Genomic DNA, 26,864 nt, shown 5'->3' on the forward strand with positions numbered 1-26,864 from the left:
CCAAAGAAAGAGAGGAAGAAGCAGGCTCCCTGCTGAGCAGAGAGCCTGATGCAGGACTCGATTCCAGGACCCTGAGATCATGACCTGAGCTGAAGGCAGAGGCTTTAACCCACTGAGCCACCCAGGTGCCCAAGATGTATAATTTAGAAAGATGGTGTTTCTTTAGTATTCAAATGTAAGATGAAAGTCCCACGTATGTGTAGGTAGAACCCTCCCTGGCAGACCCTGGAGCTCTGACAGAGACGCCCATCACCTCTCTCCTCTACCGTTCCCAGCTCTGATAGCAATGCGGGCTTCTGCAGTCTTTACTGGAAACCAACTCCTTCAAACACACTGAAGTAAAGCTAAGCATTTGAGACAGCCACAAAGTACAGGATACTCATTAATTTTGAATCCTCAGTAAACAGGTGGTAGTTAATACCACAGCATTAGCACAGTCAGGTGTGGGGTGTAGAACGAAAAGTGAAAGCAAGTGAAAGACAGAATGTCAACATTTAAGAGGCAGGCAGTTGGAGGAAGACCAAAAGGAGAGGGAAAAGAAATAAAGAAGTAGGAGAAAAAATTTGTCTTGTGAGGAGACATTACAAAAGAAGTGAATGACTAGTCTACAGGGTCTAATGCTAAATACGGAAAAGTCAAGCTAAATACAGCATTGGGGTTTGTTGGATCTGACAATAAGGTGTCATTACAGCACCTTGTGATAGTTTCAAAGTTTTAAGAGAAATGATTCTGATAGGAAGGAGAAGATTAAGTAGTAGGGAAAAAAAGACATGCTCAAGGGATGTATATTTTAGAATGAAGGCAATGGCCATGCTTATTGCTTATATATTGGATTATTTATACATATACAATGGAATTACTAGAGAGGAAGATGTTAAAAAGATACAAAAGAGGGGCGCCTGGGTGGCTCAGTGGGTTAAAGCCTCTGCCTTCGGCTCTTGTCATGATCCCAGAGTCCTGGGATCGAGCCCTGCATCGGGCTCTCTGCTCAGCGGGGAGCCTGCTTCCTCCTCTCTCTCTTCCTGCCTCTCTGCCTACATGTGATCTCTGTCTGTCAAATAAATAATTAAAATCTTAAAAAAAAAAAAGATACAAAAGAGAGAGGATAGTGGGGTGGGATTAGGTGCTCAAAGGAAGAAATAACCTTAAATAGGAAGACGGAGCCTGGAGGAGAGGAGGAAGTGTGTGCAGCCAACCAGTCTGAAGGCATGCCTTAGGAAGCGGCAGGCAGCTCCCCCTTGGAAGGCCATCCTTCCCTTCATGAAGGATGAAACAAAATCATGCTCTAAAAAAGCGAGGAGAGAAGCTTAGGTGGATGATTCTCTCCCTTAGAAGGGAGAACTGCCAATGCTTTCGGCCAGGGGCAAAATTCTCTTCTGGCAGAGTAAATAAATGAGGACTTAGAACACTGATTGGAAGAAATCACTGAATCCTTATCTACTGAAACACAGGGGGGGCAACAAATATAGGAAGAACCTGAATAATGATCAGTGCCAACACATGGCAAATACCTCTTCTCCAAATAGATGTTCTTTTTCTTCCCTTGTCAGTAACGTTACTTTTTTGCCTTTGATCCCAGAAAGAAGGTGAGAACATGTGGTGATCCACCCATAACATTCTTTCTGAGAAAAGAGAAAAGATAATTATTAAGTGGAAAAAAGTCAGACTATACCAACTCACGTCTATTGAGGAGCCGTCAAGTACAACTCTTCTAAATAAAACTCCATTCAATTAACTTGTTATCACTTCAGTTTGAAGATTTAGGCAGAAATGTTTCTCTGTGTATACAGACCCGAAATCACATCTTCTCTTATCCAGTGTCGTACTGGGACAAGGAGCTGTGAAGTGTCATAAAACAAGGTGAAAAAAGATCGCTGGATTTACTATGGGCAAACGGTCTGTCCCAAAAAATGGTTCGCAACCAACCAGGCCAACTGGGATTATGTAACAGTAACAATAAAAATAGCCCACATTTACATGGCATTAATTATATGACAGATTCTGCTGTAAGCATGTGTAATATTAACTCATTTTATCTTCAGTATGAAATACGGGCTATGATTTTTATGAGGTATAACTTAAATAACATTATATTGAGAACAAACTTGTGGTTACTAGAGGGGAGGTGGGTGGGGGGACTGGGTGAAATAGGTGATGGGGATTCAGGAGGGCACTTGTCGTGATGAGCACAGGGTGTCGTATAGAATTGTTGAATCAGTATATTGTATACCTGAAACTAATATAACATTGTATTTTTTTTAAGATTTTATTTATTTACTTGACAGAGATCACAAGTAGGCAGGGAGGCAGGCAGAGAGAGAGGAGGAAGCAGGCTCCCTGCTGAGCAGAGAGCCTGATGTGGGGCTTGATCCCAGGACCCCAGGATCATGACCTGAGCCGAAGGCAGAGGCTTTAACCCACTGAGCCACCCTGGCACCCTGTAACATTCTATGTTAACTGGAATTGAATTAAAAATTATTTTTAAATTTTAAAAAATGGATTAACTCCAAAACACACACACACAAAAGAAATAACATTAATATCAGGTGAACAGCATAATGATTCAATACTTATATATGGCAACATGATCACTAATAAAGTCCAGTTAATATAAAGTTACAAACTTTTTTCTTGTGATGAGAATGGAACTATGTACTACTATTATTCTCATTTTTTTTAGATGAAGAAACTGAAGAACAGAGCAGCTGGACATCTTGCCCAAGGTCATATTTATAGTTAAGGATAGCATTTGGGCTCTAATCCAGGTGGTATGGACTTTTAACTACTAAAAAACTCGCCAGCCCCCATTAAAATGAATAAACACAGATCGGAAGCACTGTTTGGGGGGCAGTGCCTGGGTGCCTTAGTCAGTTAAGTGTCTGACTCTTGATCTCAGCTCAGGTCTTGATCTCAGGATCGTGAGTTCAAGCCCCACACTGGGCTCTGCGTGGAGCATTTTTTTTTGGGGGGGAGCCTATTTTTTTAAAAAAAGCAGAAGCAGGGGCACCTGGGTGGCTCAGTGGGTTAAGCCTCTGCCTTCGGCTCAGGTCATGATCCCAGGGTCCTGGGATCGAGCCCCACATCAGGCTCTCTGCTCTGCAGGGAGCCTGCTTCCTCCTCTCTCTCTGCCTGCCTCTCTGCCTACTTGTGATCTCTGTCAGATAAATAAAGAAAAAATCTTAAAAAAAAAAAAAAGCAGAAGCAGCACTGTTTTGGAAAAGGTGTTCACCCCTTATCTGCTGTGATACAGGAGAGATCTACAACAGGTCTCATTCACCTCAAGTGTGTAATAATACTACATGCACTTAACCAAGATCTCTTAACAGCTAAGATCTGGCCTCAATATTTAAAAGAGATGTTATTCTTTATTATTGAATAACAGCAGAGTAAACCAGGAAACATTATCTTCTCTGGGGATGGAGATATGGTCACTTTAACCATCGAAAAACTGTACTGTGTGATGAAATAATGACCCACTTTAGATTCCTGAAATCAACCAGGAAGAACTGTAGTATGTCTTCTATTTTTCTTATTATTAGATCCAATTCTAATTGTGGGATTATGAAATGCCAGAGTCAAAAAATTTTAGAAACCGAATCTATAACCTTATATTCTAGATAAGGAAACTGAAGCCTATGGGGGTACAGTAAGTTTAACACAGCTTCGTTAATGTCACTGATAAATTTCAATTCTGGATTCAAGAGTTAGGATAATGTCTTATTGTATATCAGAAAGAGGACCAAACAAGGGATGTGAAACTATTGGGTTCTAGTTCTAAGTTCATCTAATGTTTGACTTCTTGAGTAAATCCTTAAAAGTTTTCTATCTACTAAAAACAAATGACGTTGGGGGCGCTTGGGTGGCTCAGTCGGTTAAGTGTTTGCCTTCAGCTCAGGTCATGATCCCAGAGTCCTGGGATCAAACTGCCCATCAGGCTCCACACTCGGCAGGATGCCTGTTTCTCTCTCTCCCTCTGCCTGCTGCACCCCTTGCTTGTGGTCTCTCTGTCAAATAAATACATAAAATCTTAAAGGAAAAATAAGTTTGTTGGTTTACTCTAGGTGACCCTTATGCAGTGGGGAACTGGTGAAAACCATTTTGTGGGGCAAGGAGTCCTAATTTGTAGCATTTGTCCATTTCCATGCCATATTCATCCCACCAAGGCAATTTCAATGGTTCAATTTCAATGTTCAGTATGTTCTCAGTGAATGTGGAGCCAGGGATGCATGTGCATAGTCAGCTCCTGCTTGCCATTGTGAATCTCCAGCACAACACTGCCCCTAAGGATCTTTCCAGCTACAAAATTGAAGCATGTATTATTTAACTTTATTGTATCTAGAACAAAGAATTAGTTAATTTTGAAAATAGTAACAATAGTTTTGAAATCTTATTTCCTCGGAGTTAATTCACCATTCATGAGAAATAAACTGTTCTCTAGTTGAATTTGCCTACTGTGAACCAGTTCCTAGTCATTTTCTCATAAACTTCTGAGATACTGAAAATACTACCATCGGACTTCTGATGGGGGTAAAAAAATAATCAGTAGGAATCTTTTGAAGAAAGTATTACTGTAATCTGTGGAGTTAAGCAAGTTTTCCTTCAAAACCTTCAACATCACCTTTGACCAGCTCTAGACCAGATAGTTTGGTTATTAATCAAAACATACAGATCTCTTTCCATCAATATTCTTATTTAATTCTGATAAAGTCTAATTCAGAGCTGTGTCAATAAATGCTTCTGGTGTAAAGTAAAAGCACTAAAATTCACGTCTGGGCTAAAGAAGAATTTAGAAATCAAGGGATGGTGCTAAATGTTAAGCCTATTGCTGTGGATCAAAAGGAGGAGAAAAAAGTTAAAAGAGATAGTCTTTTATAAGGTACTAATAAAGAGACTAAGGTGGTAATAGAGTTATTAAGAATCAGACTGGATCAAGATACGCTAAGATCAGATGGTAAGCAAATAGAATCATTAACCCCTGGCCAATCTCAATGGTCTTGGGAAACTAAATAATCCCTAAGACTTCTTAAAGAAGTAATTTATCTGGGCAGCTATGATGGAAGAATTGATTCACAACCATCAATAAAAGTGATCAAAATCCAAAAGATGCTTACTTTTTCTCCAGGAATAAATGTATATTTAAAATTTTATAAATGTATACTTCAAAGTGAAGATTTTCCTGTATTTCCAAATAAGATTATGTTCAACATACCTTGTAATCAATTTTATATTTTGACCTCAGTGTTTTGGTATATACAGTTGTGAAAACCGAGTTATAGACTCCTTCTTTTAAAATATTCTCCCCTGGGCGCCTGGGCGCCTGGGTGGCTCAGTGGGTTAAGCCGCTGCCTTCGGCTCAGGTCATGATCTCAGGGTCCTGGGATTGAGTCCCGCATCAGGCTCTCTGCTCAGCAGGGAGCCTGCTTCCTCCTCTCTCTCTCTCTCTCTCTCTTTGCTTGCCTCTCTGCCTACTTGTGATCTCTCTCTGTCAAATAAATAAATAAAATCTTTAAAAAATATATATATTCTCCCCTTAACATGCACCTTTTCTGAGATTGGTCAAGGCAATTCGGTACAATCGGGCAGCAACATCCAGGAAGATCACCTCCCCCACTTTTTTCCCTCTAGTTTGTAGTTTTAGTGCCAAAATCAAGTCTTAAAATATTCCTCTCACAAAAATAAGGCAGCTTTATGCGGTAAAAACAGTATTTTTTTGTCAAAGGCTATACTCTTCTGTCCTTATCTGCTGTTACCAACTGTCAGCATATTCTTTAAAGATCGTATTTTTCTTCGCAGCAACACCTACGTGTAGCTCATTGGCTGTCTAGGTAAGGTATACAGCCTAAGTGCATAACACTGTTGAACAAGAGCTCTGCTGTGGTTTCACAGGCCTGAATGTACTGAGCCAATCCTGGTGTCTTCTGCACATCCCGGCGGATCTTAGAGAGGGAAGACTGGAATTCCTCATTGCAGTCGTTCTCGCTTTTGCTGTGGGTCTTATAGCACCTGCCGTGTTGGTTACAGCACTTTGTCAGGGAAGGGATGCCAATATTAAGGTGAACACCAAACAGTGGAGAGCCACATCCATTCAGGGAGGGGTTATAATCGTAACCCGGGAAAGGCTTAGACCCCTTATTGCACTTGTACTGGCAGAGCCCATCCTCACCTCCCAGAAGGTCCCAAGCGGCGTTCAGTTACATGTCTACCTTGTGAACGCCGTTCTGGATGGTCTTCAGGGTGGCCCGCCAGTAGGTGGTCTGGGCCTGCTCCTGGCACCTGAGAGCGGTGGACACAAAGAGGAGGATCACAAGGGCGAGCGCGGGCAGCGGAAGGACGGCCATCTGTGCAGCACTGGGCTGTGCCCCCACGGAGCCCATGGGGCGCCCTAGGCAGTGGCGCCAGCCCTGGGCTCGGCATCCCCAGCCGCCTCCATGCCCACGCTTCCTCCAAAAGATGCTTACTTAAGAGGATTCCCACTCCAGAATCTGTCCAGTATTAGGCAACTCTCATTTACTGGAAAGGAGCCCAAGAAATATTATATTGTGGGAAACTATATCATCACTGCAGTAGATTGGCAAGATGTTATTCTTCCAGTGCTGGAATGCGGTTGGAGAATGGCACAAGCCACACAGCATCACAGTGTACCCGTGTTAGACAAGGCTTCTCTGGAGGACCATCTTCCACTCTACATGATGCGGGATCCGGATGAGGCCACAGGAGTCCCTGAGCCAGATGCAATAAAAATTCATGTACCAGACAGGGTGCCCAGGAGATGAGGGAAACTAAGCATTCCATTTTTTATAGAGTACTGAGGCACTTCCAGGGCTATGGGATCTGCTAAGCCCTAATCTAGTTTTTTGTCTTGAATATTTATTTCTATCTATCTGTCTATCCATTTATCGAGAGAGAGAGAGAGAGCAGGAGCAGGGGGAAGGACAGAGAGCAAGAATCTCAAGCAGATTCTGTGCTAAGTAAGGAGCCTGATGCAGGGCTCCATCTCAGCCACCCAGGCACCCTAGAAATTTTTTTAAACCTTGACTGCTATATGAAATAAAATGGGAAAATTTTTGGTCATTATTTATGCCCTTAAATTGTTTATATAGGATAGGGATTACCTGATTCTTGAAAGTCTGAAAACACTTGTCTGTGGAGTACAGGCAAAATTTTTAGTATTTTTTTGTTTTCTGTTTTTAATCAATGCATTCATTTCCTCTCTGAAAATTGGCCAATTTTACCCATCTAAAGTTAATTTTACTTAATTTATATTTTCCAAGAAAAGTCTCCATCTACTAGAGATTTTGAAATTAGTAAGATAGTGCACATAAAATATTTTACAGCCTAGTTTTTAAAACCAGTGAAACCGGGGCACCTGGGTGGCTAAGTGGGTTAAGCCTCTGCCTTCGGCTCAGGTCATGGTCTCAGGGTCCTGGGATCGAGCCCCATATCGGGCTCTCTGCTCAGCGGGGAGCCTGCTTCTCTCTCTCTCTCTTTGCCTGCCTCTCTACCTACTTGTGATCTCTCTCTCTGTCAAATAAATAAAATCTTACAACAACAGTGAGACCTATCCTATATATGACATAAAATACTTATGTAAAATTTAATAAGAACAGTCATCTAAACATCACACAGGCCAGAAAAGAGGAACCACCTGTACCTTATATGCCAGTCCTTATATACCATCATATATTTATCCATTCCACTGACTGTGAACAGGTCTGAAAGCCTAATCTCAGCTGTACCTTATGAAACTAGAAAAGAAAGAGAAAATTAAATCTAAAGAAGTAGAAAAAAAGGAAATAAAAAAGGCCAGACTGAAATTAAGGAAGTAGAAAACAGAAAAATAGAGAAAATCGATGAGACCAAAAGCTGGTTTTTGAGAGTAAGAAAAATGGTAACTCTTTTTGTAGAATGATGAGGACAGAGAGCGAAGACACAAATTTTCAATAATAGGAAGGAGTGTGTGCACATCTTATCATTATTAAAAGGCTAATAGGACAATAATATGAACAACTGTGTCAATGAACTAAACAATTGAGATGAAATCACAAATTCCTTATAAAACCAAAGCCACTGAGCGTACTCAAGAACAAAAAGATCATAGCCTTGTATCTAATAAAGATATTTCCTTGAATCTATTGAAGAAATTAGATAGCCTTTTATCTGAGTAGCTCATTTTTGTAATTTACAACCTTCCCACAGAACTTACGTGGCTTCACTGATTAATTCCACCAAACATCTAAGGAAACAACAATTGATAGTTCTAAAACAAATTGTTCCAGAAAATAGAAGTCTCATTCTAAGAGGCCAGCATTACCCTGATATTAAAACCAAACAAAGGCATTAGAAAACAAGACCACATAATCAATATTGCTCATGAACGTCAATGCAAAGATTCTAAACAAAACTACAAACTCAATTTTGCAACATATAAAAAAGATAATACATCATGATCAAGTGGGGTTTATCGTAGGGATGCAAAGTTGGCTTAAGTTCAATTCAAAAATCAATCAAGGTACAGCAGTTGCCCCCTTCTCCATGGGGACTATGTTCCAAGACCCCCAGCAGGTGCCCAAAACCAAACCACATATAGTACCAAACCCTATATAAACTATGCTTTTTCCTTTATGTACATATGTATGATAAAGGACACAGTAAGAGATTAATAACAAACTATAAAATAGAATAATTATAACAATATACTATAATAAAAGTATGTTAATGTGCTCTCTCACTCTCTCACTCTCTAAATGTCTTACTGTACTGTACTCACCCTTCTTATAATGATATGATATGATGAGGTGAAGTGAGGTGAATGACATAGGCAGTGTGACCTAGCATGAAGCTGTTATTGACCTTGTGATGGTACATCAGAACAAAGATCGTCTACTGGGCTGGACTGTGTTGGCAGTGCATAACTGAAAAGGTGGAAAGTGGAACTGTGATAAGGGGGGACTACTGGAATTCACCATATTAGAAAAGAAAAAACACAATTCATATGACCATCTCATTCAATGCAAAAAAGGATTTGAAAAATTAAAAAATTTATCTTTGGGGGCACCTGGGTGGCTCAGTGGGTTAAGCCTCTGCCTTCAGCTCAGGTCATGATACCAGCCAGGGTCCTGGGATCGAGCCCCACATCAGGCTCTCTGCTCAGCAGGGAGCCTGCTTCCCTTCCCCTCTCTCTGCCTGCCTCTCTGCCTACTTGTGATCTCTGTCAAATAAATAAATAAAAGTATTTTTAAAAAATTTATCTTTGACTTTAAAAAGCTTTTTCAGGGGTGCCTGGGTGGCTCAGTTAAGTGTTAGACTCTTGGTTTTGGCTCAGGTCATGATTGCAGGATCATGAGCTCCAGCCCCACATCAAGCTCTGTGCTCAACACAGAGTTGGCTTGGGATTCTTTCCCCTCCCTCTCTCACTCCCTATGCTCTTCATGCTGGCTCTCTCTTCCTCTCACTCTCTCTCCAATAAATAAATAAATAAATAAATAAATATCTTTAAGTAGTTTTTTCAGCAAACATGGACTAAAAAGGAACTTCCTTAAGCTGATAAAGGACATCTGTAAAACACCTACAGCCACAGTTCTATTTAAAGATGACAGAATAAGCACTTTTCACCTAAGACAGACAAGGTAAAGATATGAGCTTTTACCACTTTTATTCAACCTGGTACTGGAGAGTCTAGGTAGTGCAAAAGTCAAGGAAACTAAATAAAAGGCACACAGGGGCACCTGGGTGGCTCAGTGGGTTAAGCCTCTGCCTTCGACTCAGGTCATGATCTCAGGGTCCTGGGATCGAGTCCGGCATCGGCCTCTCTGCTCAGCAGGGGGTCTGCTTCCCTTCCTCTCTCTCTGCCTGCCCCTCTGCCTACCTGTGATCTCTCTCTGTCAAATAAATAAATAAAATCTTAAAAAAATAAAATAAAATAAAAAATAAAAGCCACACAGATTGGAAAGAGAGAAGACTGCTCCTATCTTCAGATGCCGTGACTGTATATAAAGAAAAGTCTAAAGATCCTAAATGGGGAAAAAACTGCTTAAAAAAATAAGTTCAGCAAGGTCAGTGTACATTTTTTTTTATTTTTCATTTTTTAAAAGATTTTGATTTATTTATTTGACAGAGAGAGGGAGAGAGACACCAAGAAAGAGAACACAAACATGGGGAGTGGGCGAGGGAACAGCAGGCTCCCTGCTGAGCAGGGAACCCAATACAGGGCTCGATCCTAGGACCCTGGGATCACGACCTGAGCCAAAGGCAGATGCTTAACGACTGAGTCACATAGACACCCCTGAAATCAATATATTTTTTAAATCAATTATAAGCCTATATATTATCAATAAATAATCAGAAATTGAAATTACAAATGAACCACTTACTAAAAAAAAAAACAAAAACAAATGAAACACTTATAATAGTACCAAAATATGAATTATGTAGGGATAAGTCTGACAAAAGATGTGTAGCAGCGCCAGAGTGTCTCAGCTGGTTAAGTGTCTGCCTTCCGCTCAGGTCATGATCCTGGAATCCTGGGATCAAGGCCTATGTAGGGCTCCCTGCTGGGTGGGGTGCCTACTTCTCCCTCACCTCTTCCCCACCTCTTGTGCTCTCACTCTCTCTCTCATGTGCTCTCCCTCATGTGTGCTCTCATATAAATAAATAAAATCTTTTAAAAAAAGATGTGTAATGCCTATACTCTACAAACTATTATGGAAAACCTATATACAATAAAAATTTGTCAAAAGAAATAAAGGACTTCAATCAATGGAGAGATACACCATCTTCAGAGATTCAAAGACTGAATATCGTCAGTATGTCAATTCTTCACAAATTGTTCAATGAATAAGATGTAATCACAATCAAAATCCCAACAGGGCTTTTTGGAGGAATTGCTAAGCTAATTTTAAAAATTTCATATATAGTGGGTGCCTGGGTGGCTCAGTGGGTTAAGCCGCTGCCTTCGGCTCAGGTCATGATCTCAGGGTCCTGGGATCGAATCCCGCATCAGGCTCTCTGCTCAGCAGGGAGCCTGCTTCCTCCTCTCTCTCTCTCTCTCTCTGCCTGCCTCTCTGCCTACTTGTGATCTCTCTCTGTCAAATAAATAAATAAAATCTTTAAAAAAAAATTTCATATATAGAAAGCAAAAGACCTAGAATGGCCTGCTTAGTCCTGAAAAAGAACAACAAGGACACCGAGGGGCTCAGGCAATAAAGCATCTGCCTTTGGCTCAGGTCATGATCCTGGAATCCTGGGACCAAGCCCCACGTAGGGCTCCCTACTCAGCAGGAAGCCTGCTTCTTCCTATCCCTCTGCTCTTTCCCCCGCTCTCTCTCTCACTCTCTCAAATAAATAAAATCTTTGAGGGGGAAAAAAAAAAAGAACAAATTTGGAGGATACACTACTGGATTTCAAAAGTGTAAAACTGCAGTCTTATTAACAGTCTCAAGACAGTCTCATTAACAGAACACAACAGAATGTCTGGAAGTGTATCCACCACACATGACAGACCATATCAAGTGTTGACAAGGAAGTGAAGCAACTGCCACACTCCTACACACTGGGGGGAGTGTACAATGTTTCAACTACCTTGGAAGACAGTTTGACAGTTTCTTAAAAGGTAAACATACACACATACCATTGTGACTTAGACATTCCATTCCTAGATACCTGCTCAAGAGAAATGAAAGCAATGTATCTGTATGTGAATATGCATTGGAACTTTGCTATAATCAAAACAGCAACAATTCAAATGCCCATCAACAGAGAATGTATAGAATGGACATTGTACATCCAAACAAGGAAATACTACTTAGCACTAAAATGCATGAACTTTTAATAAAAGCAACAATGTGTATGAATCTCAAAAGAAATTATGACTCCTCAAAGAAGTCAGACCCAAAAAGTGTACATTCTGTATAATTCTATTCATATAAATTCTAGAAAATTAAAAATAATCTTTGGTATTAGAACGTGCATCAGACATTGCCTGGGGAAGGGATGAGGCTGGAAGGAGAAATGATAAAGGGGCACAAGGAAACTTTGAGTGTGTTAGGTATTTTCTTTTTATCGTCATAACCGTCTTGTGGGTGTATCCATAATTCAGAAATTATCAGACTGTATACTTTATATATGTGTAGTTTTTAGTAAATCAAGTCAACCTAAGAAGTTTGCTGAAAACAAACAAAAGTAAAGGGAAGATAGTGCTATTACCTTCATCTCATTCAGCTCGTGAAGTTCCTTAGCAGGATTTTTTTCTAAGTGACCTGCCTTATTCAGGGCCATAGCTGTTACCATGCCTTTGCAACAACTGGGGGGACAAAAAGTACACACACAACATGATCGATTTATTGTTGGTTCCTCTTCTAAGTGTTTCAAATCCCTATACAGTGGAGGTTTACCATAATAATTAATCTGTTGAGAATAATTTCTCAGTTTCTCACCCTTATCTGTCCCCCACCCATTTTTCTCATTCTTGACCACTGGTAACATTGAATGGAAATGAAGCAGAAATTTGGCTAGACCATAAAAGCTACTTCCTGAATTTGAAACAATCCTAGTGACACATGCTTCCTAGTAAATAAATTACAATTTTTCACACCTAATCTGTATTTGGTAGGAATCTCCCACTTTTTCAGATATAAGGAATTTTCAGTTGACATTTTTTAAGAGATGTTTTGGGGGCACCTGGATAGCTCTGTTAGTTAAGTGTCTGCCTTCAGCTCAGGTTGTGATCTCGAGGTCCTGGGATGGAGCCCCGCATTGGGCTCGCCGCTCAGCTTGTTTCTCCCTTTCCCTTTCCCTCTACCCACTCTCTCTTTCTCAAATAGCTAATAAATAATTTTTTTTAAAAAAGAGATGTTTCAGTTGGTGTTCAGTGAGACCAAGCATATTTAGTGAAATATAAGTGTACAATCAGTTTTGTATGGAATGACACAGGAAGTACAAGCTTCTTCATAAATGCTCCCCATTATATGCAAACATGCAAGATATATCTTAATGCAAACAAATTGACATTTTTTGTTTAATTTGGTTTTCTTTTTACTAATTCTCACTCCAATATAAGCATATACTTCCCACCCTACCTATGGTAACACTGTTCAAAGGAATTCGAAAGCCATTGGGAAAACACTACTCTTACCTCCCTACCCTTATCTCCTCTACTTTATGTCACATTTAATCTTCAAAAGGACAATAATAAAACAACAGAGAGTTTCACCTGTTCAAATAGCTGGAATATTGCGCCAACCTTCTGGCCAGTGCAATTGCGTCTAGCTCCAACTTTGCAACTCCCAGATTATGTTTCTCAGCACTTTCCTCCCTCAAATTTGGGAGAGTGTTTTGGTCAGTGAAGTCAGGCACCATTAAAATCAACAAGCTTACCATCCACTGGATCATAGATATATGCAATTCATCCATCTGTTAAAAAATGATTATAATATAAATGACTTATTTTAAATAAATCAAACAGTGAAAACCATACAAATTTAAAAAAAGAAATCACACCTGTGTCCAACTTTAAACAACACTCTCGTTCTTAACGACATCAAATCATCACTACTCAGCTAGGGGAAACTTAGTTTCTGTTGTTTACTATGCGAACTCCATTAAACTACCCTCCTCCTCCTCTTTAGCTTGGTCAAGGGTATTAACCTATGGAAGCCGCAGTTCCCCAATCGTGTACCAAGGCATTGAAGGGCTCTGCAGCCAAACCTCAAGGATGTCATGGGACTTTAAATTCTTGAGGGACGTGATAGTGTTATGTGACATCTATCAGCACAGCATGAACTTGACATAGATCGCAGTTCCAACATTAGATGCACTGTACCACTTTTGATGGCTTCTTACCTTTGCAAAGCTGGTTTTATTGATGGTTTTGTGGTTAAAAAAAAAGTACTTTGGGAAAATCAAGGTACAACAGGCAATGAGGGTGGTACTGTCCAACCCATTTCCAAGGTTAAAGTGGTACAGTGTTCAAGTACTTATGTTCCATTGATGAATGATTTTGATGAGAGGAAAACAAAATAAAAGATTCTCTTTTTCTCAATGTATGTATATCTAAGAAGTTAAATTAAAACATTATATTTTACAAAGCTTATTTGAATACGCAATTAGAATCAGGCAGCATCAAAACCAAAAAGTGGTTAGGGACATTCTGCAGGTTGGGGCCAGGATAAACATTTTAATAGAGAAGATGCTAAAGTAGAGAAAAGAAATTATTTAATTGATTATAACTCAAATGTTTGCCCTATTTGGGAAAATTCAGGTATTTGGATATCATGATAGTTGTCCTTGTGTTTCATTTTTTCATAATCAAGAGAATCTAGTTGACTGTTTATAATTAATTCTTTTTTTTTAAAGATTTTATTATTTATTTGACAGAGAGAGATCACAAGTAGGCAGAGAGGCAGACAGAGAGAGAGAGAGAAAGAGAGGAGGAAGCAGGCTCCCTGCTGAGCAGACAGCCTGATGTGGGACTCGATCCCAGGACCCTGAGATCATGACTTGAGCCGAAGGCAGCAACTTAACCCACTGAGCCACCCAGGCGCCCCTATAATTTGTTCTTGAGTTTTGTTTTCTCAGGTTCAAGTGCTCTTCATGAGCTCCTCTGGCCTTGGTTTGTTTATAGAAGCTACCAGTGGCCCAAGAGCTACCCCAGTCTAATGGCCTCCTTGTTTAACTGTTTTAACATGTATTACTTTTTCAAACAGTTACTAAGTTATTAGGAAGAAATATTTAGTAAGTTGTTTGAACCTAGCTACTTAATAAACTGAACTCTGGAGTTTTTCTTTTGGTTGAGGAGTATGAAAATACTGAGACCCAAAGAGCAGTAACTGGTCAAGTTTGGGAACCTCTGCATTATGCTATTTGGAGAAGCTGGGACCCAGAAATCAAATGCAGAAAACTTCATGAAATGCAAACATCAAGCACACCATCCTCTTCACGTGCTCCCTCCCCTTTCTCTGTTGATGAGTTCCTCAGTACTCTTCTCTAGGCTTAAATATGACCTACTCTGAGAAGTCTTTTTAACTTCCCCTAGCTTTAATTTGCTCCTTTCCCCACATTTCTATGGTACTTTGTACATCCCTATTATAACGGTTTACACATCTGTGACCTCAATTAGCCAGTGCATCTCTCTCTCTTTTTTTTTAAAGATTTTATTTATTTATCAGAGAGAGAGAGGGAGAGAGAGCGAGCACAGGCAGACAGAATGGCAGGCAGAGGCAGAGGGAGAAGCAGGCTCCCCGCCGAGCAAGGAGCCTGATGTGGGACTCGATCCCAGGACGCTGGGATCATGACCTGAGACGAAGGCAGCTGCTTAACCAACTGAGCCACCCAGGCATCCCAGCCAGTGCATCTCTTTAAGACATGGCCCATCATTTTATCACTCAAAACCACACACAGTACTTGGTTTGAATTAAGTGCTTAATAGATGTTTGTTAAATCGATAAATAATAATCAAACTTGGTAGCCCATCTAATAGTAAAACACAAGCCCCCCACCTCAGAAGGAAACATTATTAATGACCTAAAGCAATGTTGATTAATGTATTTTTACACCTTAATTAACACATCAGGAAAAGGGCAACTCTTCCTGAGGAATGGTTTAAAAAAGATTGTTATCCATTTTACAAGTTAAAAGATACCCCCACACACACATTCACAAGCTATGCCCCTTCTGATTCTCAAAGTAAATAAATTCCTAACTGTTCTTTCTTATACCAATGGCCTGGATTATACTGTCATAGAAACTACTCATTTGTGCTTATACAAAATATAAATCAATCCTTGAACTCTTCCTAATAGACAAAAAGAAACATGTTATCTTCATTTCAGAGTTATACTGGAGAGACTAAATGGTACAATCTAGGGCATGCAATAGTTCATAGGTGAATTTAAAATTAGAATCAAATTAAGCATGAAAGTATATCTTTCACTTTCACAAAGATATGAAAGCATTCTTTGTAATTAGATAGAGAGTACATATGATAAGTTTTATAATAAATCAGAGGTTTACTGTGATCTGGATACAAAATCCCAAGAGAATTTTTAATGAATTAAGTGCTTTTTCTTTTATGAAAAGACTTGCTCCAAATTTACTAATCTTGTCAGGGATGACAAGTAGCTTACTTAGCCACCTTCTAGCTGATTTTTTAAATCATATTTAATTTTTCCCTTCAAAATATAAGTGATGTTTAATAATGAGTAAGAGAAATTTATGTTATGGACAGGTCATTTTGAAAATGGATAGAAGAATTTCTATCTTGGTATGATTTTGCTGCTGAAAATGACACATAGCTCATTTTTTAAAACTTTCTAATTTATATACTTGAAAATCTGGAAATAAGTTTCTTTTTTTTTTTTTAAAGATTTTATTTATTTATTTGACAGAGAGAAATCACAAGTAGATGGAGAGGCAGGCAGAGAGAGAGAGAGAGAGGACCCTGAGATCATGACCTGAGCCGAAGGCAGCGGTTTAACCCACTGAGCCACCCAGAAGCCCTGGAAATAAGTTTCTAATTGTTCTAAAATCTTACAGTTAAAGTGTTTCATCTGGCTGAGAATCTTTTGTTAAAATGTAGAAGTGCCCCAACGTCTAATGTCAGCAAGAACAACTGACTGACATTACGATAGAGGGAAAATTTAACTAGTCACAATTTAATAGAAACCTCTACATAACACTCATGGAATTAAAGGCTGAGACTTATTATTTAATAAAGACAGTCAATTATGCACTTCTTCAATTTTGATTCATGTTTCTTTGTGAGCTATCATTTCAGAGTGACAGTCTTTAAAAGCAAGTGCTGAAGCTGACCTTCAAATGACTTTATCACTAAGTATTAACTTGTGATTATAAAAAATTATGAAGCCTGTTCTCTCACATTTTACTAAAAATTATCTTAAAGTGTTTTTTACTTCAGCCTGTTCCACTGTTTGCATGTGTGTTACACACGTAAGTTAAAGACAAAGATCTTTTTGCTGAGACACATAGTGGACAGGGTTTGAGGATCAGTGTTTTAGCCCATCAAGCAGCACAGAGTAGATGGAATTTATGACATAAAGGAAAAAACAAAACTGAAGGTAAGAAAATGAATCAGAGAAGAAAATGAATGATGGGTGGAACAAAGGAAACTTTTTCATTTTTATATAGTTATGGCAGCTAATATGGATATACACAGTTCCTTTTGGAATTGATAATCTTGCAAGGTTTCTACACACTATAACACCATAATGTAGTATTAAAATAGAGGTATATTAAGGCATTTTCTAAATAAGCCTATATTATTATAAAGATTGAATTCAATAATATAAAAAATTGAGTAAATGATTTCATGAAGATAAATACCTAATAGTAAATTATTTACCGAAGAAGGAGTTAATGTAGCAATACCATAAGACAACAGTGCTGGAATGTTCTTTCTTTCTTCATTCAATAAGTATTTATTAAGTCTCATTATGCGACAGTACTTTGTTACCCTTTTTCTTAATTTTGGTTGTCTTCCAAGTCATAGAAATTTCTCCTAAGTCTGGGGATCCCCTGGATTCAGTCTTCCAGTCTTTATATATGTGCGCCTCAACTCCTGGTGTCTATATATTTACAATATATTCATAGACTGATATAACGTAATACTTCAAAATAGCATTTCCATATAACATCACAGTCTCTGCCTTTCAAATTCCTTTTTAAAAAATTTTTATTTATTTGAGAGACAGAGAGACCAAAAGAGACAGAGACAGAGCATGAGTGGAGGGGGTGGGAAGAGAGAGAAGCAAACTCCCTACTGACCAGGAAGCCAGTCACATGGGTCCATCCCAGAACCCTGGGATCATGCCCTGAGCTGAAGACACCTGCTTAACTGACTGAGCCACCAAGGCACTCCTTAAATTTCAAATTTAAGCAATACTTAAATGAAATAAGTTCCTTTACCAATTTTGTAAGATCAAATATTTGTATATTGTTTAATTATAGTAAGATTCCTATGTGAATCTAGATTATAATTAAGACTAGGCAATAGGAGTAAATGCAGTAAACTATGCCTTTGGAAATTATTATTTCATGCTGTGCTGGCTAAGAAGTCCACAGGTTCAGGGGCACCAGGGTGGCTCAGTAGTTGATCACCTGGCTCTTGATTTTGGCTCAGGTCTTGGTTCAGGGCCATGAGATCTAGCTCCATATCTGGCTCTGTGCTCAGTGGGGATTCAGCTTGGGATTCTCCCTCCCTCTCCTTCTGCCCCTCCCCCAACTCATGTGTATGCTCTATCTCTAAAATAAATAAATCTTAAAAAAAAAAAGGAAAAGAAGTTCACAGGTTCACTTCTTCAGAATTGCAGAAGAATTCTATTTGCCCTAAAAATGATAGACTAATATATATGGTGGCATCTTATCTTTCTTCCTAATATCATGTTTCTGTCATCCCTCAGCCAGGCAGGAACACCAACATAAATACTTAAAATGTTCACATTCCAGACTAATACTATAAAGGAAAAAAAATCAGTATACTGAGTAAAGCGTAAAGATAATAATTAGAACTTGAAACTTTTGATCATCTCTGAAACTTCATTCCTAGTGCAGGAATATACTACATTTAAAAATCCCTACAGGGGCGCCTGGGTGGCTCAGTGGGTTAAGCCACTGCCTTCGGCTCAGGTCATGATCTCAGGGTCCTGGGATCGAGTCCCGCATCGGGCTCTCTGCTCAGCAGGGAGCCTGCTTCCCTCTCTCTCTCTCTGCCTGCCTCTGCCTCCATTTACTTGTGATCTCTCTGTCAAATAAATAAATAAATAATCTTTTTTTAAAAAATTAAAAAATAATAAAATAATAAAATAAAAATCCCTACAAATCGGGGTGCCTGTGTGGCTCAGTGGGTTAAGCCTCTGCCTTTGGCTCAGGTCATGATCTCAGGGTCCTGGGATCGAGCCCCACATCGGGCTCTCTGCACAGCAGGGAGCCTACTTGCTCCTCTCTATGTTGAATGAATAAATAAAATCTTAAAAAAAAAAATCCCTGCAAATCATTTGAGTAATAATATCACAAAAGTTCCCAGTGTGCCCTCCTAACCTCCTGCTTCAGTTGGATAGTCATGACCTAGTCTCTCCTTGAAGAAAACTCCCAGCCAAGGCAAAATATAATTTCACAAACCCCTATAAGTACATACATGGCGCTGAAGTTCAATGTTACCATTGTTAATTTCATTGCTTATCTTCAAAAGCCATTGTTGAATCATGTTAAATATTTGTGCTTGAAGTACCCTGAAGGAAAAAATCAAGTAAAATAAATATAAGATATAGAGTATAAAAGCCTATCAACTAAAAGAAAAGGTTTTATTTGGGTGGGCCTAGAAATGTTGGTGTTGACAACTCTTTGAGAATTCAGAGAAAGGGAAATGAAAGCCCTGAATTACCTGGTATAATGGCTTACTCATTATCACAGCCTTCCTAACCCTGGGCAGGTAACAACTGGCATTATGCACTTTAAACAAGGTGAATCTTATGTTCGGTGCTAGCTCTCTACTATAAAAACTCACCCTCGTACCCTTTACATTCACTTCTAGGCAGTGAGGCCACAAAGTGAAGAGAATGAATTTTGAAATTCTCAAGAGATCAATTTCCAACATGAAAGTGTGAGGAGCAAAGTTGATCCGTGCCACCCTCCCTGCACCCCCCTACCCAGCTCCCAACCCCCCACCCCACCAAGTGAGGCTGGTGAGAATTACTTAAAAAACAAAACAAAACCAAAACACTGAAAGCCTCTGGAAACATCCTAAGGACAAAGAGCAACTGAAGAAACATGTGTTCAAGACAATCTATGAAAACTCAATAAGAAAGGTAAGAAGAGCCTGTGGTATTTATTTATTTTTTTTTAAGATCTTATTTATTTATTTGACAGAGAGAGAGATCACAAATAGGCAGAGAGACAGACAGAGAGAGATGAGGAGAAGCAGGCTCCCTGCTGAGCAGAGAGCCCAATGCGGGACTCGATCCCAGGCCCCTGGGATCATGACCTGAGCTGAAGGTAGAGGCTTAACCCACTGAGCCACCACCCAGGCACCCCGAGCCTGTGGTATTTAAAACAAGCCTTCTCTCTCTCTCTCTCTCTCTCTCTCTCTCTCCCTCCCTCCCTCCCTCTCTCTCTCTCTCTCTCTCTCTCCCCTCCCTCAGCTCAGTAAGGCGAAACTCCACCCCAGACTGCTGCAGCCAAGAACACAGAACTCCCTCCCTCACCCTCCAGCTTGCAGTCGGAGGGCTTTCTTCCTGGGAGGCACCAGACTTCCAAAGCTTCTTACATGACCCCAGCTACCTATTGCTGAGGCTACGTACTGGGAAAATGTAGCTGAGAAGTGGGGATTCCCTTCTGTCCAGAAGAAAGCTGTGGGAACTTACGGGCCAGAATCCACATCCATATACTGAGGAACAGTACCAATAATGTTTATCGATGTATCCAACTGCGATTTCATTTCATTAACTTTTCCATTAAGTCTTTCCCATTCTTCATGAAGCATATCAGGAAACTGCAGGCCATTTACCAACTTGAAAGAACAGAAGTCTAGAGAACTAACCAAACTTGAAAGAATTTTAGATATACCTAGAAAAGTGAGGAAAGTACTAACTTTAAAAAGCATTCATAAGTCTACCATTGCAATAATAAATTACAAAAATACCAACGGGGAGGGCCTTATCTTCTTTCATCTTTTTATTACCCTACAGTTTGCCTAGCAGGGAACCTTGCAAAGAGTAGTTCTTAAACAAATGTTCAGTAAATAAACACAGTGCAGTCAGTGCTTTCCTGACTTTCGGACTAGTTGTTTCTTTGACGACAGTTTATACTCTTAAGTTTCTTGTCTTCTCAGCAGAGAACCAAATGCAGAAACTACAAATTACAGTTTTCTATAACAGGTATTAACTCACTCAATCATTCTGTTAAGACAATGATGATAAGCAGCTCCTTTGTGACCATAGGGTAGTTAATAACAGAAATGAGAATGGTTTAACACTTGAGTCATTTTTTCGGTCATTGTTCAGGTTTTCATAAAGCTTATTGTTTTGGTCTGAATAAGGATTGAGTCTGGATCCTAATCTTTGACAAATTCACTGTGAAATCATGGTAAAATATCACCTCTATACTTTTGTCTTAACTCATTTGCAAAATAAGAGATGATATGCTCCTATCTCAGGGGCACCTGGGTGGCTCAGTCAGTTATGCATCTGCTTTTGGCTCAGGTCATGATCACAGGGTCCTGGAATCGAGTCCCACATCAGGCTCTCTGCTCAGCAAGGAGTCTGCATCTTCCCCTTCTCCCTCCTACTCTTCCTCTGTGTTCTTTCTCTCTCTTTCAAATAAATTAATAAAATCTTTAAAAAAAGAAAAGAAATGCTCCTACCTTAGAGATTTATAAAGAAAAATGGTTAAAAACTACAATTTTTTGTCCTTAATGAAATATTTTACTAATGAAATATTTTACTAATGAAATATTATGAAATAATTTAATGAAATATTATGAAATATTTTAATTAATGAAATGTTTTACTTCATTAGGAAATTTTGATCTCTTATGAGTATTCAAAATGATCTGTTAATTTCACTATTCATTCATCATTTTGACTTCCTCATTTATTTTAAACCATTTACTACTTCATTTTTTTCTCTTCCCACTATATATTTTCATGGGAATTATTAGCTTCTTATCTCTAACATATTACTGATGCCATAGATAATTAAGATTGCATTTTCCCAATGAAGTAGTTTTATGTTGAACAACAGTGCCAGTCAATGAACCAGGATTGCCCTAACATTTCACTGCTTATTCTTTTTTTTCCCTTTTTTTTTTTTTAAATTTTAAGTCATTGCTTACCATGGGCCTGAACTCATGACACTGAGATCAAGAGTCACATGCTCTACCAAGTGAGCTCGCCAGGCAACCTAGCTGAGAAGGATTCCTATGTAACATATGACACAGTGAATAAAGTCATCATTCTCATGAAATACAGTATCATTCAGAGTCTCAGATTATCTCTAGGATTTCTCACATACAATGTCCAACATCAATCAGAAACAGTCAAGAATGTGAAAAGAATTGACTCTTATGAGTCAAGACAAAATACAGACAATAAAAAAAGACCTATAGGAGAACCAGATAGTACCAAATTATCTGGCATGAATTTTAAAAATTAACTGTGAGCAGAACAGAAAACCAAAAAGTACATCCACACTTATATGGTCAATTAATCTATGACAAAGGAGGTAAGTATATATGATTGACAAAAGACAATCTCTTTGATAAATGGTACTGGAAAAACTGAACAGCTGCATGCAAAAGAATGAAACTGGACCATTGTCTTATACCATACACAAAAATAAACACAAAATGGATTAAAGACTAAATGTAAGACCTGAAACCATAAAACTCCTAGAAGGAAACAGGCAGTAATCTATTATAAGTGATCAAGATGGCTGGTACTGGCACAAGGACACACATCCAGATCAATGGAATAGAATTCAAAGTCCAGAAATAAAACCATACATCCATGGTCAACTAATTTTTGACAAGAGTGTCAAGATCATTAAATGTGGAAAACATGGTCTTTCTAACAAATGGTAGTGGGATAACTGAATATCCACATGCAAAAGGCTTTACCTCATACTATGTATAAAAATTAACTCAAAATGGGACGCCTGGGTGGCTCAGTTAGTTAAGCAGCTGCCTTTGGCTCAGGTCATGATCCCAGCGTCCTGGGATCAAGTCCCACATCGGGCTCCTTGCTTGGCAAGGAGTCTGCTTCCCCTCTGCCTCTGCCTGCCGCTCTGTCTGCCTGTGTGCTCTCGCTCTCACTCTCTCTGGCAAATAAATAAATAAAATCTTTTAAAAAATTAACTCAAAATGGTCAAATATCATAATATAAGAGCAAAAACTACAAAACTCTTAGATGAACACATAAGGATAAGCTTCATGACTTTAAATTTGGCAAAGGATTCAAAGATATGACACTGAAAGCACAAACAAAAAAAAAGAAAAAAAGGTAAATTGGACTTCATCAAAATTTAAAATTTTGGACTGCAAAGGACACCATCCAAAAAATGAAAAAATAGCCCATGGAGTAAGAGAAAATATTTACAATTCATTTATCTGAAAAAAACACTTGTATATAGAGTATATAAAGAACTCTAACAAATCAGTAACAGAACACAAAAACAAAAAAAATTTAAAACATGGACAAAGGATCTGCATAGACATTTCTCCAAAGAAGATATATAAATGGCTAGTAAGCTTTAAAAAGATGCTCAACATCAGTAGTCATCAGGAAACCATGAATCAAAACCATTATGAGATACTACTACATACCCACTCATATGGCTAGAATCAAAAGTCAGACAACAAGTGATGGCAAGGATGTGGAGAAATCATAGCCCTCATACACTGGGGGTCGGTATTTAAAACTGTGATAATGGTGGCACAAGTCCGTGAATGTACTAAAAATCATCAAATTATTAAGGTTTTGTTAATAAAAGGTTAAAAGGTTTTGTTTATTTATTTGAGAGACAGAGAGAGCATGAACTGAGGGAGAGGCAGACTCCCACTGAGCAGGGATTCGGATTCTGACTCGGAGCTCGGTCCCAGGACCCTGGGATCATGACTTGAGGGGTGAAGCCAGATGCTTAAGCGACTAAGCCATCCAGGTGCCCCCAAATTATATACTTTAAATGGGAAATTGTACTACATATGAATTATCTCTCAAAAAAAGTAGTGCTCAGGGACACCTGGGTGGCTTAGCCGGTTAATGGTTGCGTTCAACTCAGGTGATAATCCCAGAGTTCTGGGATCAAGTCCTGATCCCAGCCTGTTTCTCCCTCTGCCTGCCATTTCCCTGCTTTGTGCTCTCATTCTCTCTGATTTAAAAAAAAAAGGAAAAGAAAAGAAAAAAGAAAAGAAGCAGTGCTCAATGCTTTATTTTGTTTTGTTTTTTGTTTTTTAAAGATTTTATTTCTTTATTTGACACAGAGATAGAGAACACAAGTAAGCAGAGCAGCAGGCAGAGGGAGAGAGAGAAGCAGGCTCCTCTGCTAAACAGGGAGTCCGACGCGGGGCTCAATCCCAGGACGCTGGAATCATGACCTGAGCTGAAGGCAGCCGCTTAACCAAATGAGCCACCCAGGCGCCCCTTGTTTGATTTTTAAAACTGTATGTAACATTATTTAGATTTTATTTCTTTTTAAAGATTTTATTTATTTATTTGACAGAGAGAGATCACAAGTAGGCAGAGAGGCAGGCAGAGAGAGAGAGGAGGAAGCAGGCTCCCTGCTGAGCAGAGAGCCCAATGCGGGACTCGATCCCAGGACCCTGAGATCATGACCTGAGCCGAAGGCAGCGGCTTAACCCACTGAGCCACCCAGGTGCCCCACATTATTTAGATTTTAAATATTAATTGTATTACAAATAATAATCATGATTAAAATGCTTTATAATGTCAAACAACATGTCATTGTTTTTTTCTTACCATTATCCCCATTTATTCTTATTTCAAATTCTTTATAGAGTCTTCCTATGGTTTTCACAATTTCCTGCATGTACTGTAGCTCTGATGGCATATCCCCCTCCATACTTTTGTGGCGATTCAATATCCCAAACCCAATATCTGTCCAGTTTTCCTGTAAATGTTTAATAATCTTGAGAGAATCATATTTTGACACTAGCAAATACCCAGTATACTTGTCTTTATCTTCAGTTAACACCTAGAGAATGAAAAAGGGTGACGAAATTAGACTATTATTCACTAATGATTTCATCAAAATCTACCCAAGATCCTTATTTCTCAATGACTGCCTATTATTTTAGAGTTATATACCCTATTATTACTTGTTCATACAATTTTTTCATGTGACATGAAAAATTATTATTATTTTCAAAATTAAAGCTATTTAAGTGTCTGCCTTCAGCCCAGGACCCTAGGATCAAGCCCCAACGCTCACTCCCTGCTCAGCAGGGAAACTGCTTCTCCCTCTTCCTCTGCCTGTGGCTCCCTCTGCTTGGGCTCTCTCTCTATCAAATAAATAAATAAAATCTTTTTTAAAAAATTAAAGTGAATTTAGATTAATTATAATACCCTGTAAGATAACCCATATTTTACCAGATGAAAATAATTATATTAAATCCTATATGGGTAAAAATTAGTAACAAGCAAATTAGGACCAGAATGTTTAATTACTGAGCATGTTTAATTACTACCTGCTTCAGTGAGGATATCACCTATCTGTTTACATGATCCCCATTGGACTGGGAAAGTTGCTAGAATGTATAGGTTGTGTTTTATTTGTCTAGCCCAGAGTCCAAGTCCTTTAACAAAGTGTAATTGACAGAGATGTGATTCAGATAATGCAAACGAATCACCCCTGCTTCAAAAACAGTAATCAGCACAGGGAAGCCATGTAGCAGAGCACTTAGGAGCAAGGATTTGGGGGGTGGAGAGACCTGGACTTATTCTGACTCCACCACTTAACCATTTATAGACAACTCGGGCAAGTGACTTAACATTTCTAAGCCTCCCTTTCACGTCTGTGAGACTGGGAATAAAAAACCTACATCAGGTGGTTGCGGTGAAAAGTACCACACTGTGTGGAAAGCACCTCCCACCCAACAGGGTAAGTGCTTAATGAAGGCCGATTATTATTATTATTTTTTAAAGATTTTATTTATTTATTTGACACAGAGAGATCACAAGTAGGCAGAGAAGCAGGCAGAGAAAGAGGGGAAGCAGGCTCCCCGCTAGAGTAGAGAGCCCGATGCGGGGCTCGATCCCAGGACCCCAAGACCATGACCTGAGCCGAAGGCAGAGGTTTAACCCACTGAGCCACCCAGGTACCCCCGATTATTATTATTCCTGTGAAATAAAGCTGTGTGATTCTTTTTCAGTCTTATCTATGAAATGTCAAAACTGCCGGATAAACAGAGTCACTAAACCTGCTACATACAAACAGGACTACAAACATCTTCAATTCTGACACTATTCTGCTCCTGCCTTTCCAGAAGATAAGAAAACAGCTTCCTGGGATCTGGAGGAGACTTCGTCAGGCTGAGTCTGACACTCACTTCGGAGGTATTTCAATATCTTACATGGTTTCCTTTGTCAGCCTGCTATGACATTATAGTAATTTGATTAATGAAAGCTCCAACTCTTTTAAGGAGACGTTACTAATAAACCAAGTGTAGTATACACCTACAGCGGAATAGTCTTCAGCCTTTGAAAGGAAGGAAATCCTGACACAGGCAACCAAACAGACAAGCCTTAAGGACATTTTGCTGAAGGAAATAAGCCCGTTACAAAGGGACAGATACTATGGACAGATATGTCCAGACATATGGTGTCTAGCATAGTCAAATTTTTTTAAAAAGATTTCATTTATTTATTTGACAGAGAGAGAGACATCAAGAGAGGGAACACAAGCAGGGGGAGTGGAAGAGGGAGAGGCAAACTTCCTGCTGGGCTTGATTCCAGGACCCTGGGATCATGACCTGAGCTGAAGGCAGATGCTTAACGACTGAGCCACCCAGGTGCCCCTAGCATAGTCAAATTTGGAAAGACAGAAAGTGGAATGGTGGTTGCCAGGGACTGGGGGAGGAGGAAATAGAGGGATTCTTGTATTATGGGTAGAGTTTCAGTTCAAGAAGACAAAAAAATTCTGGACATGGATGGTGGGGGCGGTGTACGACAATGTAAAAGTACTTAATGTCCCTGAACTATACACTGAGAAATGACTAAGATGGTCAATGTGATGTCATGAATATACTGTACCACACGTTTTTAAAAAGATGGTATGAGGGGCGCCTGGGTGGCTCAGTTGGTTGGGCAGCTGCCTTTGGCTCAGGTCATGATCCCAGGGTCCTG

The 26,864-nt window shown here is 39.3% G+C and overlaps 1 protein-coding gene and 1 pseudogene across 5 annotated transcripts in view; both read right to left on the reverse strand.

Moving 5' to 3' along the window:
- Window positions 1–26,864, reverse strand: part of LOC101686217 (axonemal dynein light chain domain-containing protein 1) — a 92,542-nt gene that overhangs the window by 29,670 nt on the left and 36,008 nt on the right. For all 5 annotated transcript variants that reach the window (XM_045080980.1, XM_045080983.1, XM_045080981.1 and 2 more), the window contains 6 exons: window positions 24,480–24,714; window positions 20,370–20,571; window positions 19,145–19,238; window positions 13,208–13,407; window positions 12,202–12,298; window positions 1,512–1,622 (listed from right to left, as the gene is read on the reverse strand). In XM_045080980.1, the coding sequence (XP_044936915.1) occupies window positions 1,512–1,622; window positions 12,202–12,298; window positions 13,208–13,407; window positions 19,145–19,238; window positions 20,370–20,571; window positions 24,480–24,714 (939 nt within the window). The remainder of the gene's footprint in view (window positions 1–1,511; window positions 1,623–12,201; window positions 12,299–13,207; window positions 13,408–19,144; window positions 19,239–20,369; window positions 20,572–24,479; window positions 24,715–26,864) is intronic.
- On the reverse strand, window positions 5,531–6,926 carry LOC101685917 (annotated as a pseudogene).

This window comes from Mustela putorius, unplaced genomic scaffold (genome assembly GCF_011764305.1).
Source record: "Mustela putorius furo isolate JIRA1106 unplaced genomic scaffold, ASM1176430v1.1 tig00000496_pilon_pilon_pilon, whole genome shotgun sequence".
NCBI lineage: Eukaryota > Metazoa > Chordata > Mammalia > Carnivora > Mustelidae > Mustela > Mustela putorius.